Consider the following 17,995-nt stretch of genomic DNA (forward strand, 5'->3'; position numbering starts at 1 on the left):
ATGTGTTCACTATTTCCTCTTGAAGGTTACCTACTTTGCAATTTCTTTCTGGTCTTTATGGTGAACCTCAGAGCTTCCTCATGTATTATCCCTTTTGCAACTTACCTCAATCACCCGCTCTGGACTGGCCCAGAATCAGTTCCACTCACAATAGTGTAAGCACATTGCCACTCAGCATCTTTTGGAGATCATTGTGAAGTGTGTAGTTCCTTCTGGCTACTCTTCTGGCTAATTTCCATCTCTCTTTTTACTCATCAAATCCTGAACTCCGAATAGCATTCTGGAACCCAGAACCCAGCAGAGCACAGGCTCTTTCCAGGAATCTCAGAACTTCTTGGGGAGTAAACCCTGGGATTGCTCCTTCTTCAGGACTGTTTTACTTTTCATTAAAAATGCAAATATTCTTACGTTGCAAAAAAAAAAAAAGACGCATCTTACACATTTACCGATTTAGTTGGATACAACCAGTTTTCTAAGAAATAAACTGAACACAATTTCAAACTTCACACTCGGTAAACCACCTGGGGAACTAGGAAAAGGAGCTCCTTCAAGGCATGGCAGAAGAAATTTATTGACCAAGCTGTAACCCTGCTGGGGGGTTTAACTCCTGGTAAAAAGAGAACTGCTGAGAGCAGTGAGAGGCTAATTACCAGGTAGCAGCAGTTCATTCTAAAATGGAGCTCTCTGCAGGCAGTCTCTTCTTTAACATCTGGTAGAGAGCAAGGTGCAGTTAGACACATCAAAGAATAAGTAGGAATTCAACTGGGGCCCTTTCCCCAGAGCCCATAGGACTCAGCAATAAAGCCTGGAGGGAAGCACAGTTTAACTGAGTATTTAAGATTTCCGGGGGGTATAAGCAGGGAGAACAATCCTTACAGTTGCTTGTGCACGTGTGAAATTCACTCCAAATTACAACTGGTTGTTATCTTATTTCTGAAAACATAAAGCAGTTCAAGGTGCTGCATGTGTGAAAGACGGAAGGCTTAAAGTTGCTTAGGATGAACTGCTCAGAAAGATTTCTCACCCAAATGACTGTCCTGAGGGGTCCTGCAGAATCAAAGTGAGCAGCTGCTTGACCACCACCCCTTTTACCCACAGTCATAGTGACACTGACTAAACCAAGTTAGGAAGAGCACTCTAGAATGAGATAGCTAGTCTACTTAGTACCTGATAGATGACACTTTCTGGCAGACACCTTTTCAAAGCTACAAGGGAATGACAATTTGTCATTGCCTGAGGCCTTATGCAGGCCTGGCAATGACCTGGACAGGTTGCATCTGATTCACGCTCTTTGCTGGAGTAGCTGGATGGAGTCTAAGAGCCTCTCACTGCTCAGAGCTACCCTTCATACAAAGAAAAAGAAAGAAAAGAACCTCACAAGATTACTACCCTAATAGCAATCTTGCCCCCACTCCTGGGACATTGAAATTATCATGCCTATATTGGAAAGACTGTTGAAAAGTGACAGTGTAATAACAGCATTCTCAAGACAGTGCTCCCAAGTCTTGTCGAAATTACTAGCTACTCTGGGTAATTAAAACAATTATAATTGTTTGTTTCCACGTAATGCTTTTGCACTAAATCCATGTGGTGTGCATGATGCACAACCAGATTCGAAATAGTTGGAATATTCTTTTAAACTTGCCATTGATTCTGTATATATAGCAATATGAGACAGCCAGGACACAATAGAGACCATTAGATATCTTGTGCTCCAAGCCCCTCACTTTATAAGTGGGAAGATTTTTTTTTTTTTTTTTGTGACCAGTAAGGGGACCATAACCCTTGGCTTGGTGTCGCCCGCACCACGCTCAGCCAGTGAGTGCACCAGCCATCCGTATATAGGATCCAAACCCGCGGCAGGAGCGCCGCTGCGCTCCCAGCATCGCACTCTCCTAAGTGAGCCACGGGGTCGGCCCATAAGTGGGGAGATTTAGATCCAGAGCAGGTCAGAGACTTGCCTGGGGTCTTTCAACAGGTTGATAGCAGACCTGGGACTAGAACCCAGGTCTTCCAGCCTCCAGTAATGGACTTATTTCATTACACCACACTGTCCTTAAACATAAAGGGAAGATTAATATCTAGATGTATGAAGGATAAGAAGCAGATAAACACCCAAAGCTTGTTCTTTTGATTTACTCTTTTCTTTCATATTCACTCTGTTTTTTCCTGACTTGATCATCTTTTGTCACCTTTGGACCAGACCATTGAGTCACTTTGCTGTCCTTGTGCTATTACTCCAATGTCTCTCCCCAGTAGCCTCCCTTTCCTTACTCGCTCCCCATTCTGGTCTCTTCTTTCCTAGAATCAGCTTTACTCCATTTAGAAAGAGTGCTCACCACGTTGCCCAGCACGGCTGCGAGCAGCTTGGAAGCCACTCTGATCTGCCAGGCTGTGAATTTCACAGAAACTCTATAAAGAAGTCATTAAGGAATAATGCCCTTTAAAAGTCTACATAATCAGAGTCCATGAAACCCAGGGTATTAGGGTGACTGTGGAGAATCTGCGTTGACTGAACAGAAAATCTTTTTTAATATGTTCAGGAAACTATTCCAGACTAAGTGGAATGGGTAGATACATGTGGAATTTAGGGATACATGTGGAATTTAGATGAAGCATTTCAATGTATAAATATATATCAAAATGTTCAAATCTGGATGATGGGATTATACTTGAATTTTATCATCTTTTTTTTGTTTGTTTGTTGACCAGAATTTTCTAACCTATTTATAATGAACTTAGGTTTTATTGTTTATTTAAGCTGGATACGGCAATTTAAAAAAATGAATAAAAAACCTCTAAGGTCTTCTAACTGTTTAGCAAAATGAAATGCGAGGTCATGTGAACCATCACTCAGGCTAATCTTTCTGTCACAAAGTGACACCCTTTCAACACCCTCATGTTAGCCAGGTGTGCTCGTTTGTCCCCACCTGTGAACTTCACTAAGGGACCGGTTCTGCCCTGGAGCAGGAAGCCTATGAGGGGCCCCTGCCTCAGTCTTAACTTGGCTTCTTGCCAAGCTTCCACCCTTGCAACAGTCACTTAGGACCCGTTATTTCACTCTTTTCCTGCCCACACATCTGCCTGAGTTCCTGACCTCTGTTCACCTGGTCTCTTCACTTGGGTTCCTGCTGCTTGGTACTGACATGACCTACAACAGCAGCTGGTTAGACTCCACTTACCTCCACTCTCCTCTTGGCTGATCGCCACATATGTTGTGCAGAAAGTAGGTATGTCACAAAGATTGGCTGAACCTGTGGCTCAGCAGGGTAACCTAACTCCTGGGCCTGCTTGCAGCTTTCAGTCCTTTTCCTTCTAGCCTACACTGGAGTGTAGCCATCCGAATCCTGCGTGCTAACTCACACATGTGAGCCTTGGAGTGACCTGGACTCTACGATGCAAAGCCTAGGGGTTACATATTCTTCTCAGTCTGGCTTAGTCCAGGGCTGGCCCTGGACTTGGAGACCTCTGCCATCCTCCCTCCTCAAAGCTATTTCAGTATGGCAGCTCTGTTGTTAGAGTGTACAACATAACTCAAAACAGTTGTCTGGGATTCTCTAATTGTACCCAAGTACAAGCAGAGCCAAGCCCAAACATTTTTAATTTATATGTTTCTTTTAAACACTACACACATAAAAGTCTACTATACAAGAAAAAGAAAGAAAGAAAGACAAACATGGTTTAATTTGCAAAATGTAGACTTGTAGGAAACCAGAGAAGGGGGTACGGTAGGATTTGTAACTTATTAGCAATCTTCAATGGGAAATTGGGTCCCAGAGAGACTAACCTTTGCGCTTTAAAATTAGTTGCACATTCACAATGCAAGCTTTTCCAATACTTTTCTCCTTTAATTGCTTAGGTGGAATTATTTGTCAGAAGGTAAGCTGACTCATTGCTACTTATAAATCAAAAGCAAAGATATTCCTCTCTTCTGAATGTTGAACTTGACATTTGTTTTTCCCAGTGTGGGAGGCTCTAATCCACATTCCTCCAAACGCAGAAACGAACAAACGTGTGCACGGTGGCATCCACAGAGACACTTGAGGAGCCTTTGTAGATTGTTCCCAGTAGAGATGACCTCGCTTTTGTTGTACTTTGCGGGAGCCTGAGGCAGGGCATTTCTCCTTTCTGGCAACCTCATTCCAAACAGTCAGTGAGGGCTTGCTGTGACCACACTGTTTTACATGTGTGCAGGGCTGGTCCAGGGAAAAATTATTACTGTAGTACACACAACGTTTGTGCCACATCCCTCCTGACTTAAGACTTGACTTCCTAGAATGTTTTATCAACTAACTGACATTTCATTAGTTAACCCCCAGCTGCCTGGCAGCTGAGAGCGAGAATGGAATTAGCTCTTTCATTGATTCAAGAGATACTTATTGAGCATCTACTATGTTTCAGGTTAAGCACTCACTAACCAACAGACATTCTTTGCTTTCACGGAATTAATTGGACTTATAACCCTACCCACTGAGCTACAAGGAACGACCTTTCTTTTTGGCCTCATCTGATTCTCAGATGCCACGTAACTTTTTAACCTTGTCCATTTCTCTGAACTGATTCCATTGTCCATCTATCCCATGAAAGCTCCCTAACAGTTTGTGCAGGTCCTGCTATGCCCAAGTCAGTTCTTCCTAGCATCACTGTCTTCTGCACCACTGCTCCCAACACACACAAGAGCTGTTTAAAATGTAAAATGCCGAGATTACTCCAACACGGTGGCTTTTGGAGGACAAGCTTTGAAGAGGGGATAAAGTGGTCAAGTGAATGGGCTATTAACCCACACTGTCCCATTCAAATCCTGTTTCTACCACTTACTACTCTGTGATTTTGGGTAGGTTACTTCATCTCTCTTCCCAGTTTGCTCATCTGTCAAATGGTATGGCACCTACTTCACTGAGGAATTCAATGGGCTAATACACGTAAAATACTTAGACTAGTGCCTGGCACATAATAAACATTCTTTTGATATCTATTAGCTATTATCATTACTATTTAGGCTGGAAATGAATTGAGTGGTAATTTTGGGCTAGTGGGCGATGGGGGTGATATTTAGGGGCAAATGCCTAGAACCTCCGCATATCACACAATGTGGCTGTAAGCAGCTTAGAAAGTCTGGCCTGCTGTTTTGAGAGGGACCCTCTATTTTGATTGCTTATACAGGAAATGAACCTAACACAGCAACTGTTTTCGTTTGATTATTGTTATTTATTATTTTTAATGGACAGGTAAAACATATATTTTATATCTTTACTGTGTACAATATGATGTTTTCAAATATGTATACATTGTGGAATGGCTAAAACAAGCTAATTAACATATGGATTACATTACTTACTCATCATTGGAACTGTTTTTTAAAATGAAGTTTCTTTTTCTTTCTTTCTTTTTTTTTTTTTTGCGCCTTATCTTAAAAGCAACATATGCTAATTAAAAAATCAGGGAAAAAAAGAAACAGTAAAGCAAGAACTAAAGTACTCATAATCCCATCCATCAAAAGATAGCCAGTCTAAGGACATTAGAGTAAAGCTTTCCAGATCATTCTTAATGCATGTGATATAATAATACTCCTTGGTGACCAACTTTTTTAAAAACTTAGAATTATAAATTTCATCACTTGTTACTGTATAGGAATCGCCTTGTTGGGCATGTAAGTTGTTTTATCCTTTTAACTATTGCAAACAACACTAAGACATCTTAACACACTAATATGTACATATACATCTTTGCACACACGTAACCACCTCCTTAGGATCCACTTTTCCAAAAATCAAATTTTCCCAGCTTACTTCCGGTGCACTGTCGGTTGTTTTCTGTCTTATTTTTATTTGAGACTTATAATCAAATGCTAAAAGGTTTTATTAATTTATTGTGTACAATTTTAATTAAATACTGAAATACGAATACAAATTTTGGGAAGAATTTATGACAGTGACTGCCCTTGCTCAGTAAATGCATGAAAGGATTTTAGAAAGCCAAACTGGGTATCAGAATTCTGGAGGCAGCAGGATGGAGAGAGAGAGTTGGAGCTCTGGAGTCAACACATCTACTTTTAATTCCTGACTCTAGTACTTAATTGCAGTCACATGACCTTGGACTCATATTTAACCTTGCTGAACCTCAATTTCTTCATATAAAAAATCCTTTTTATGACCTGGCTCCTGCTTGTCTCTCCTGTCTCAGCTCTCAGTCTCAAAGCGCCCTCTGTCCTCAATTTTAAGAACCAATCAGATTGAGCTATGTCTGGACCAACCTTCAGCTCTGCTCCCCCAATTCCCCAACACATACCTAAATAACTATTACTGGTCATTTAGATCCCAGGTCAGACATCGCTTTTCTAAGAAAACCCTGCCTGACCATCCCATCCATACACACCCTTCAATCTGGGTAGGTGCCCCTCTTCTCTTGTGCCAGAAAAAAGCCATCCTTGCTGCTGTCATTTGTATACATCACACGGTAACATTTCTGATCCTTCCAGTAGCCTGTGGGCGTTTTGAATTCGGGTACTATTTCTTATTTATCTCCACATCCTCAATAGCCGGCGCAGTACACGGAAGCAGTGAGGGCTCATAAGAACTTGTTAAATGAGTGATGAATGAATGAAGGAGCATAATCACACCTATTTCAAAACCTTATTAACTAATAACTGTATGAAATAATGTAAGTGGAAATTCCTAGAACGTAGGTCAGGAAATGGTATCTTATAGCATTCACGGCAATTGACAGTAACTTCATGACAGATCTCTTGCAATCACTTGAAATGTTCTGAGTGTGAAGTTCTGGAGAATCTTTGCCTTTGTTTAAGTCTGTTGAAAGGTGAATTTCGTCATCATAGAAGGAATCTCAGAGGACAAAGGACCTCTTGTTTAAGACAGCTATGCCCAGCAATTAGTGGGGAGGCGCCATGTCTAAGTGCTTCCAGGGCTTGGGGTCAGCTCCCCCAGACAGACCACCCCTTTCTGGCCCCACACCTTGGACCCAGAAGAGAAGGAGAAAGTGGGTAAAGAGAAAGAGAGGGAATAAAGAAAGAGGGGCTGGAATAAGAATCTGTGGTGGCAGTAATTGTAGCTTTTGCACAGCAGCTGTGTTTAGAACCACACAAGCTATACATCGGAGAGTTCCACAGCACCCAGAGAGGGCCCCCCTGAACGCCTGTCACCTTCCATTCTTACCGAGCTTTGCAGCCCTCAGCAGATCTTCCCAGCGGTGCCTTGCCCTAGCGCCTCCTTGGCCAACTCCACACTATCTCCTGGGGTGCAAATGAACTGTTAAAGGTGGGTCTCTCAGCAGTAGAACTGGTCTAACCAAATGTTTTCCCAGTCCTGATAGTCTGGCACACAGATGCTTAGTGGCACCTAGGATCACAAAGACCAGCACTGCTCCCTGCTGCTGAGCTGGCAGGCTCCAGGCCCTTTTAAGAATTGGCTAGACCAGTCCGGCCACCTCCCGGGTGGTTCTGCCCCACAGGTCATACCCTTTTGACCCCTTTTGACTGACGACTCAGTCAGTTTGAAGAATTTCTCACTCACTAAGTTGCAATTGACAACTCCATTGTCTTCAAGCACAAGCTCAGCTTTTGTTTCTGTAATATGTTTGTGTTTGCCGACAGGTCGAACAATGATGCAAATACAGGGTAACTGGCCATTTAAAAGAAAGACAGAAACGCCTATAGAATTCACAGGAGCCTTGCCAGGCAAGTTTTCCTCGGAGAGGAGCTCTGAGTGAGCTTCAGCCAGTCCTCCCCAGCACGCAGGCAGCAGGGGGGGGCCTGCAATGCAATGAAAGGTGTATGGATGGCAAAGCCCCAACTAACTGAAACTCTTCACACAGATTCCCACAAGTACAGACTTGACCCAACACCCAACCACCGCTCACCTAGCTCCAAAGCCAGTGCCACAGTCCCCTCCCCCAGAGCCTCAAATGTTCTTGGGTTCGGGTTCCCTCCTCAATGTTAAGGGACGCCCCAATCCCTACTGACCTTAACACTTCCAGCTGCGGGGATGGGATGAGAAGGGACAGGCTGGGGTCCAGGCCTCTCCTCTGAGCTCCAGCAGGAAGGCAGCCTGGCAGCCAGGTGACAGCAGAAGATATGGGGCCCCAGAGGGGTGGGAAAGGCGGCACCCAAAACACACTTGGCCCATTGCTCAGCCTGGCCTGGGGCCAGACGAAGCACAAGCACTTTCTTTCTTTCCAGTTCAATTTATTATCTGAATCAACAAGTTTTAGGATATGAGGGACAGAGCAAACTCAGAGTTTGTCTGTCACCAGGCAGCATGGGCCCCCTGCGGCGACAAATAAATCCCTGGCAAAGAAACAGCTGACATTGGCTAGGCTGGGATGTTATGATTCTAGGATTATTTTTCTGACCTGATTTAGAAGCTCCTTCACTTGGTATTCTTTGTACAGGCACGGGGTGGTGGTGAGCTGAGCGCGTCAGTTTATCAACACTGAGCACCTAGTGTGGGCAGGCTGCGTGGACCTAGAGGATACATCAAGGAGTACTGGAAAACCGAGAAGCTTTGCTGTGCACACGGCAATCACGCTCGAGCCATAATAAGCCTGCCACCTAACCAATGACCAGCCACTATTTTGAAGCCAGGCAGACTGGGACTTGAACTCCAGCTCACCCACTAACCTAAATAGTAATGTGAACTTGGAAAAGTCAACCTCTCTGTTTCAATTTACATGCCTGTAAGATAGAGATAAACATAATATTTCAGGACTCGTAAGCTTGGAATATTGCTGCTTGTACATACAAGGGTATTTCAAAAAGTTCATGGAAAGATTTGTATTATTTTTTAATTCTATTTTTCCATGAACTTTTTGAAGTACCCACATAAGTATCAGGACGTGTGTTCACCATCTGAAATTGAAGCCAATTCCATAAGGAATCTGTGTAGCCAACATTTATATAGCACTTACTGGCCCTGCTCTAAGTGTTTTACATATATTGATTCATTTAACCTTTGTGACAACCCTATGGAGTGGGTGCTAATACATTTCATTCCCATTTTACAAATGAGAAAACCCAAGGCACAGAAAGGTTACATAACTATCCTAGATAGTGACGCTCAATTTATTTGTGCAAGTATTACATAAAATAGTGCACGTAAAATATATCTAGAACAAAGTCTGTTGATAAATACTATCTATGATTATTATTCAGTAATATTGCTGTTATCATTATTATTAACTGTGTTAGCAGTACCATGAGTAGTGACCACGGAGTAATTTAGAATATAGTCAAATGCAAAGGGTTCAGCTATTTCCGTCTGCTTCCTTAAAGGAAGCCCTACATTATTTTAGGTAACTCTAGACAGTTCTTGTGGACACTCCCAGGATTAATGACTCCAGGGTGAAGAGCAATCCCCTGGGGCTGCCGACTAAGCAGAGGCCAAACTACACAGAAGGGAGGAGAAATTAACCATGAGAAGCCCCAGAGGAAGTGCAGACCTGGGGGAGCAGAGCTCTATTGCCTGGAGGTGGGTTGTAAAAAGAAGTGTTATCAAAAGAGACTCCAGTTTGAAGGTGAAAGACCGTTCTGTTCTGTGAAAGCTTGCAAAGTGTAGAAATAGTGGACTACAAGCAAGGGAGAGGGTGATTTACAAGTTTCGAGCACCTAATTTTTGTCAGAAACCTTGCCTCTGCTAGCCCTTTTCACAGTGACCTCATGAGGTAGGTGCTATGATTATCTCCATTTCAGTGATAAAGGCACAGGCTCAGACAGGAGAAGTGACCCACTCGAAGTCCCCCTACACCTTAAAATCGTTAGAGCTGGGACTGGAATTCAGGTGTGCCCAACTCCAGATGTGCTTCTCTTTCCATAATCCCATCCATAAATCCAAAACAAAGCAGATCATTTCTCCCCCTAAACTTGCTTCTCCTATTCTGTTCTCTACCTTGGTGAATGGGGCCACTGCCCAGCTGATGAAGAAGAAAAGAGGCCAGGAAAAGAGAATAAAAAGAACCACAGTGACTCCATTTTTTTGAACTTAATTGACATGTTTTCTTCTAGACCAAGAAGCTGACCCTTCATTAGAATTTACTGCTTGACAAACAGACTCTTAAGTTTGTTATCACCAAGAAACCTGTTGTGTATATAAGCGCACGTAACATTGCTTAGAGAAATCCTGGGAAGACGGGATGTGTCAACCTGTTAAACATAAGGAAAGGAAATTACTTATGAATTGAGTAGCCTGGATTAGAGTAGCCATGAATATTGCAAAAGGCCTGAGAAACCATTTGTTCAATATGTCATAGTCAGTTATCCATTCTGTCTTCACACAATGTTTAGAATTTGTTTTACTGCTTAGAATCTCCTGAACTTACACAATAAAACTTCCTTATTTTTGCTGCTTATTGGGAAGACTTACTTCTCACCCTGAGAGGTGGTCTCCCCAGTTTGCAAATCTAAATGAAAGCCTAATTTAAATTTCCTTACAGACTGAAGTATTTCGCTTCGAAACAACCAATCACCTAAGCCACAAACATGCAGGTCATCTAGATTCCTTCTCACTCATCTCCCATATCCAAAAGGGGAACAACAAAAACTTCTAGAAGTTCTACCTTATTAGCATCTCTTTTATCCATCCTTCCTGTCTATCTTCACTATTGACTTAGGTCAGACCCCTATCAGGCTGGAATACCGATTTGGGGGGCATATGGGTTAGGATATAGTTTGACTGTAAAATTGGAGCCACTAAACTTGGTGCTATTATCCAGATTCTACTTGGCATTTCCAGCCCTTAGAACACATGTTTTATTAAATTGGCTGAATGAATGAATGCATAAGTTAATGGATGATGAAGGAGATGCTAATGTCCCCACTTCAAGATTTTAAACCCTTTAGTGGTTCTCCACCACCTTCAGGATAAAGACCAAACTTCTTCATATAAAAATGTATCGCCTGAATGATCTAGCTGCTGACCCTCCTCTTCAGCCTTGATTCCCAGCCACTCCCCATCTTCCTTTCAACATTCCACTCTTCACTCACATTGGCCTTTCTTTTTGTTCTGTGAAAGGACCATGTTCTCCTTTGCGTATTGGCCTTCACTCTTTTTGTAGATCACTATCCTTCCCCCATACCCTACCTCCCACTCTTGACCTTCTTAGCTCCTACTTAGAAACCTAAATGGTTTATTCTTTGAGAAGTGTTTCCTGACACCCCAAAGTCTAGGTTTTTAGAGTTGAGAGAACTGTGGCTCAAACAGGCTAAGTGACTTGCCTAAAGCCCCGCAGCTTGTAAGTGGGCGAGTCAAATTTATCCCGGTTTATCAGACTCCAAATGCACATTATCCCATTTATACTACTCTTCACAACAACTTGAGGAGCTAAGGAGATAAGTGACTGGTCCAAGATTACACAGCTAAAATGGTGCAGCTTCTATAGCCCCAAGTCCAGATACATTCTATTACACCATAGCAATTCCATCTCGTTGGAGTTGGAAGAACTATGCCTTACGAAGTAGGGGGAGAGGTTATCTATTTCACTAGTGACCAAAGTACAAAAGATCCCTCATCATTATAAATCGAAAAACCAACTCCTAGACAAACATCCCAAAAGTAAATACCACCACTGATTTAAAAAATCACTGGGCAGCTTTTTGTCTTCCTATTTAGCTTGAATAGTGCTCAGTCCTAGCACTGCCTTCCCTCTGTCTCTGTCAGAAAATGAGGCCTCGCTAGCCATTCTGGTGGGCTCCCAAGGGAATTATTGCGTGGGCACCTCCCACTCATAAGATTAAAGTTTGATAAAGATCTTTTAATGAAACACGGTGTTTGCAGGGCCTCATCGTGAAGGGATGATGGCAAGGCCTCATCGTGGGAGAAGATGCCGGTGTTCCACCCTGATATTCTGGAGTTCTGTGTGCTTGTTATTTTATTCTTTGCTGCCTCATAACTATCGCTCTGGGAGACTTGGAAGTAGTATTCAAAATTATACTAAAATATTTAATCATACTAATGATACTTATGATTATGGATTTTCAGGAGATGGCTTATGGCAGTGGGGCCCAGAAGGGGACAACGAACCTATGTAGGCATTCGTCTTGTCTGGTGCCTGAGAGTCTGGCCTGGCTGCTTGGAAGGAGTTAATGTACAATCTTTTGTTTTACAATAGAAGTAGAAGTTTAGTTAAGCAAGTTAATTTTTAGAGTGTTTATTTAGGAATAAAGAATAGTTAGATGTAGGTGTGAATTAAGTTTTAATAACGTCATAGAAAGTCTATTGTACCATGGATGTAGTTTCGGTACTGATTGCAAGTGATGAAAAGTGATGATTATATGGGACCAGTGGGTTGTAACGTTCTTGCTCAAAGGAAAGGACATTGTAATTGTCTTTTCTGGGAATAAACTGTAATGCTATTTTTCTTAGAACATATGTCACTTACAAAGAGATATTATGATATTGTTCATTGATTATTTTATGATTATGTAGCAAATAAGAAAGAAAAGTATAAAAGTCTGATGCTTGCTTCAATAAATTGTCAGCATTCAGCAGATCCCTTGAGTCTGTGTGTTTGTTGTCCCAGCATTCAACAGATCCTTTGGGTCTGTATGTTTGCTGCCGCTCCATCGCCGACGCTGCCCTTCCTCCCTTTTGGGGGATCCCTTACCAGTGGGGACCTTCACAATCTCTGTGCTGGGGCTGGTCCCCGGCAAATTATCATCATTCTAGAGAGCCCTCCTTGATTGCCTACGGATAGGCTGTCCATGATAAGAGCAGCACTAAGAATGATATTGATATTTGACTATGATCCTTTTTTGTTGTTGGTTTTTTGTTTTTGTTTTGTTGTTGTTGTTGTTGTTTGTTTTTTGTTTTTCCAGCTGGCCGGTAGGGGATCTGAACCCTAGATCTTGGTGTTATAACACTGTGCTCTAACCAGCTGAGCTAACCAGCCAGCCCAATGACCAGTTTTATGGTATAATTATGAGGGCTTGAAAAATAAGATGAGGTTTTCACTAAATTAATTTCCTTCATTGGATTAAACTTTAGGGGGCACATCCAGCAATTCTGAAGTCCCCTACCTATCCTGAACCTCCTAAACACTCTTGACTAATATCTTTGAAGAGTTCATCTATAAAATCAACACACAGTGCCTGAGAGCACAAATATGCAAAGAAACCTCAAAAACACAAGATGTGTCTGGGGCCAGCCACTCTTCTCAGTAACCTAACTGAAGGCATTAACAAGTTAAAGACAGAGTAGGACAATCACAAAGGAAGTTTGTCAACCATGCAGTGAGAAAGAAAAGGAATCACTGAGGCCAAAGTTGGTAGCGCTCAGCCAGCACTGCCCAAGCCAGAGTGTGCCCTTGCTCAAGAACTTGATCTACTCACGTGGTAGAGTCTACTGTGCCCAGAACAGGGCCTGAAACATATTAGGTCCTCAATAATAATCTGTTAACTAAATGATTAAATGAATGAATGAGTAACTAAAAAGTCTCAATAACAGGTCATTTGTGGAGATACATGCATTATCAAGCCATCAAATATTAGGGTCACATATTGAATTCCTTCAGATGCGACTTTTCTGACATCATTTGGAAACATATGTAACCAATGAAAGGACCCCATGGTCCCCAATATCCCTGTAAATGATGACACTGGCATTCTGATTTTAAATAACAGTCTCCGACTTTGGTTCTTGTGGAGTGCTGACAAATCAGGCTTTTGAATATGTAGACCTGAGCCAGATCTTGGGCCCTAGTAAATTTACCAAGATAATGCCAATTGAAGTGAAGTAAGGGTTCTGGATGTCAGTTAGCTTTCCCCAGGTGACATTATTCTATCTGATAATGTGTACTTTTTATATTCCTACCACATCACTTTCTGTAAAATCAACACCAAGAGTCCACTATCTTTCCCCATGCAGCCAATTATTTTCTTGAATCTTATCTTAAAGGACGATTCTCCCTGGGAATGATCCATGGCTCTTGAGACTTCAGTTAAGTTTGGTACCCAAAGCCCCTCCATGTGGCTTCCCTCAGCTACTAATTGGCTCTCTTCATTATGATTCCAAGCAGTTCTTTATCCTGTTTAGGATGTTAGTACTAATAAAAGTGGACATTCTTTAGGTTGCTTTTTAAGCATTTGAATCAATGATAAGATTCATACCATGGTCTCCCTGACCTCTAGGGACCACTTATCCGCCTAGCTCCTCATCCATGGGTAAGGAAGGAAGAATCTACTAACTCATTCATCACAGTCATCTAAAGCTCACTGTATGCCAGATTCTGTGCCCTTTGAGGAAACAGAAAATAAATAATGTGGACGAGCAATATTTCAGGAGTAGGAGGCTACCTACAGGTGAGTCTTCTGGATACAATTGTACATGGAGGAGTGGGGAGAGTTCTGGATTGGAAGTCCCAGCTCTGTACTTATATACTGTGGAATCCTGCACAAAGTCACTTAAGCTACCTGAGCCCCCATTTCTTAATTTGCAAAATGGAAAAACATCTTTTTCCTACTTTCACTCACAGGGTGGAATGGAGGCTCAACTGAACTAATAGATGTGAAATTGCTTTGTAATTCCACCGGTGAGTCACCACTACTGCTGTCATCATCACCATCATCGTCATCATCATCAGACTACCATTAAGGAGAGAAGGTACCATTGGATGAGTGGATGCTAACTTAAGGTTCTGTCCCCTCAGGACAAAGCTGCTCATGGGACTGCAGCCAGTGCTATTGCCACTCTCCATAATACCACAATTGCTACTTACAGAGCAACAGCCTTCCACAGAGCAAAAGGGATCAGATGCTCTGACACCCGAATTGCTGGGTATCAAATCTCTCCCATTATCTTCCCAAGGAACACAATGTGTTGCAGCTGGAAAGAGACAATCTGACTTGAAGCCAAATCATGCTGTCTTCAAGTTGCTGGAATTGGCTTTGCAGAAGGTGAATTTTGTGAAGCTATGGTATTGTGCTTCCCAACCCCCTCCTCCCATTTAATTGGATCTGAATTAGAACTGCACATTCAGAAAACTCTTCTGTCATTTTTTGTCAAAGATTTCTCTTTGAGTTGCTTGAAATGTCTATTAAAAATTTAGCCTAAAGCAGTGTCTTTTGAGTACCCAGCTCGCTAATTCAGGTACTGGAGCACTGTGAGCATACACCACGAGCCTGCAAATGGATAAACTACTCAAAAGACATTTTCCACCCCTTAAATATAGTTCCAGGGGAGAATAGGAAATGCCTCATACCTCTAATGGAAGCTATTTGCTACAAAAACAAATCATTCAGGTCTGTGGACCTAGAAATGCTTTTTGCACATAAAACTGAAAGGAAGAGACAGCAAAACAGCAGCCTAAGCCATGAAGTCATCACCCCCAAAGCACCTAATTCAAATAAAAATGAAATACTCATTTGAAAAATGGGCTACCCACACACCCAGCGTTACAGCTATGCTACAGTAGATGACAGTTTATGTATAAAAGAAAACAACCAACATTCGTATGAATTTCAGAGAAAATGAACTATTTGTTTCCTGTTAGTACGTAATGTAAATATCAGAGCAAATAGCATTTTTGGTTCCAATAAAAACTTAGAACATTTCAAAATGCTCATCATAAATCCTGACATCAAAGTGTACATTTCTTAAGATGCTGGAACATAAGCACCAAATGATGTGCTTAATACATTTGTTCTTTCTGGAAGAGATGAGGTATAATTGTACGCAATCATCTTGAAGCTAGGAATTATATTAAGAACCCTGAACTATAAGTACTAAATCAAACTAAATAGTCTCTTATCCTATTTTTCTTTTTCATACATGTCATTACTTCCTGAGGTTCTCATTACAACTGCATAATTCTACCCCCCATAACCCATAGGTTTTCTTCAGAAAAGGAGGGGAGTTTCCCCCCTCTTTTTTCTCAGAACCAGTTTTCTCCCCACAAATGCTCATGGGGTGAGACCCACAGACAAATAATTTCAAAGAATAATAACTTATTGGGTAGAAGAACTGAATTATTGCTGCTTTGCCCTTTTACAAATATTTAGCATAGCTTTAAAATTTGCTTTCGTTGTCCCTTGAGAAAAGAGAACCTGTTCTAGAAGAAAGGTTAATGGGAAAACATGAGCTACATTGTGATATTAAATACAGATTTCTTTTCCAAAGCTAAAAACCACAGTCCTCCTTCATTCGGTCCTAAAGAAGACATAACATCTCCAGCTAATGGGCTGTCCACAAATGACCATTATTGAATGAATAATAAAGGAATAAGCAATGTGATTTCCACTTACATCAACCACAAAAATCTTCTGGGAATCATCCAAAAACTGCACTTTTAAATGTAGCATTCTCGGAGAGGCTGTTGGGCTGCGAGCAGGCTCAGACTGCTGTGGGTGCTATGACAGGAAAGGGGCTTTCTCCAGGAATTCTCTCTCAGCTGCATGTGGTGCACTCGGGTCCCCCCACCCCCAGCCAGGCATCCCCATTCGCAGCAGGGTACACTTCTGTTTGCTTGAAGTAATGCACACCCAAGGGCGTTTGTGCTGCCGAGTGCTGGGATCAATAGCGTCTGGGCAGTCTCCTTCCTATTTGGTCAACGACAAATCCAACTGGACTTTCTCTAGCCTTCTTAAACTCAGTTTCTTTTTTCAAAGAAAAAGAAAAAAGCATTTGCAGCCCCTAGAAATTGTCTTTATTTCACAAGAGCACAATTTGAAAACCCTAAATGAAGATTCAATAAACTGAGAATAGCAATTCACAAAAGTGAAAAGATTTGAATTTGAGTCAGTTTCATATTGTACTAGGAATTTCATGACTGAGCTAGGAAGCTTTACAAAACATATTTGCATATGCATTATATATATATATAATATGTATATATAAATATATAATGATTATGAATTTACATGATTTAGAAATGAAAATTGTATAAAAAGAAATATACAGAAAACCTTGCTTCCACTCTTGGCCCCCCCATTCTGTGTCCCCATCACGCCTCTATTGGTAACCAATTTTATTGGTTTTTCATTGTATTTGTTTAGCCTTCAGTGTTTTCTTATGCAAATGCCGTATAAGCAAATACGAATGTGTTTATCCCATGTAGGTAGCAGGCTATTAAACTGTTTTATGCCCTTCTTTTCTTACTTTATATATCATGGGGATCTCCCTTTAGCTGTGCATGGAAAACTTCCATTTCGTTTTGCCACTGCAAAATTTTTCACTGTGTAGATGAACCATAGTTTACTCAACCAGTCTGAAATTAATATTTCAGCCTCAAAAAAGCTGAAATGAATTTCCTCATACATATGTCATTTCATATGTGTGCAGGTATATCTGTAGGATACATTTCCAGAAGTGGAGCTGCTGATCCAGGGTCTACACTGGCGATTTTGATCGCTATTTCTAGATTTCCCTCCATAAGTGTTGTTGTGAGTTGAATTGTATCCCATAAAAGTCGTATGTTGAAGTTCCAAACCCCAGGAACTCAGAATGTGACTATATTCAGAGGTAGGGGCTTTAAACAGGTAATCAAGTTGAAATGAGGTCATTAGGATGGGTCCTCATTCAATAGGACCAGTGTCCTTATAAGAAGAGGAGATTAGGACACAGACAGGGGGAAGACCACGTGAGGACACAGGGAGGAGAACACCAGTCCTGCCAACACCTTGATCTCAGACTTCTAGCCTCCAGAACTGTGAGACAATAAATGTCTGTTGTTTAAGCCACCCGCTCTCTGGTATTTTGTTATGGCAGCCCTAGCAAACTAATGCAAGGATTGTACCCATTTGCAGCCCCAACGGCCATGCATGAGAGTGCCTACCTTCTCCACAGGCCCAACAACAGAGTGTGGTGTCAAAGTTTTGTATAATTGCCAAATTGATAGGTAAGAAAAAATAATCACAGTGTAGTTTTAAATACAAATTTTACATAGTATGAGAGTAGTTGAGCATCTTTTCAAATGCTTAAGGGCTATGTGGATTTCATTTTTTTTTTTTGAAACATAGTTGATTGTACATGTCTGTGGGGTACAGAGTTGCATA

General features: G+C 41.6%; 1 protein-coding gene across 2 annotated transcripts in view; it reads right to left on the reverse strand.

The window, feature by feature from the left end:
• The window catches only part of FRMD7 (FERM domain containing 7), a 49,352-nt gene extending 32,855 nt beyond the window's left edge, over positions 1–16,497 (reverse strand). The window contains exon 1 of one of the 2 annotated variants that reach the window (XM_008574903.1): positions 16,247–16,497. In XM_008574903.1, the coding sequence (XP_008573125.1) occupies positions 16,247–16,303 (57 nt within the window). In that variant the 5' untranslated portion in view covers positions 16,304–16,497. The remainder of the gene's footprint in view (positions 1–16,246) is intronic. The other variant, XM_008574904.1, reaches the window with a different exon arrangement.
• Positions 16,498–17,995: the final 1,498 nt, after the last annotated feature.

The sequence above is a fragment of the Galeopterus variegatus genome, unplaced genomic scaffold (genome assembly GCF_000696425.1).
Source record: "Galeopterus variegatus unplaced genomic scaffold, G_variegatus-3.0.2 Scaffold1116, whole genome shotgun sequence".
In the NCBI taxonomy this organism is placed as follows: domain Eukaryota; kingdom Metazoa; phylum Chordata; class Mammalia; order Dermoptera; family Cynocephalidae; genus Galeopterus; species Galeopterus variegatus.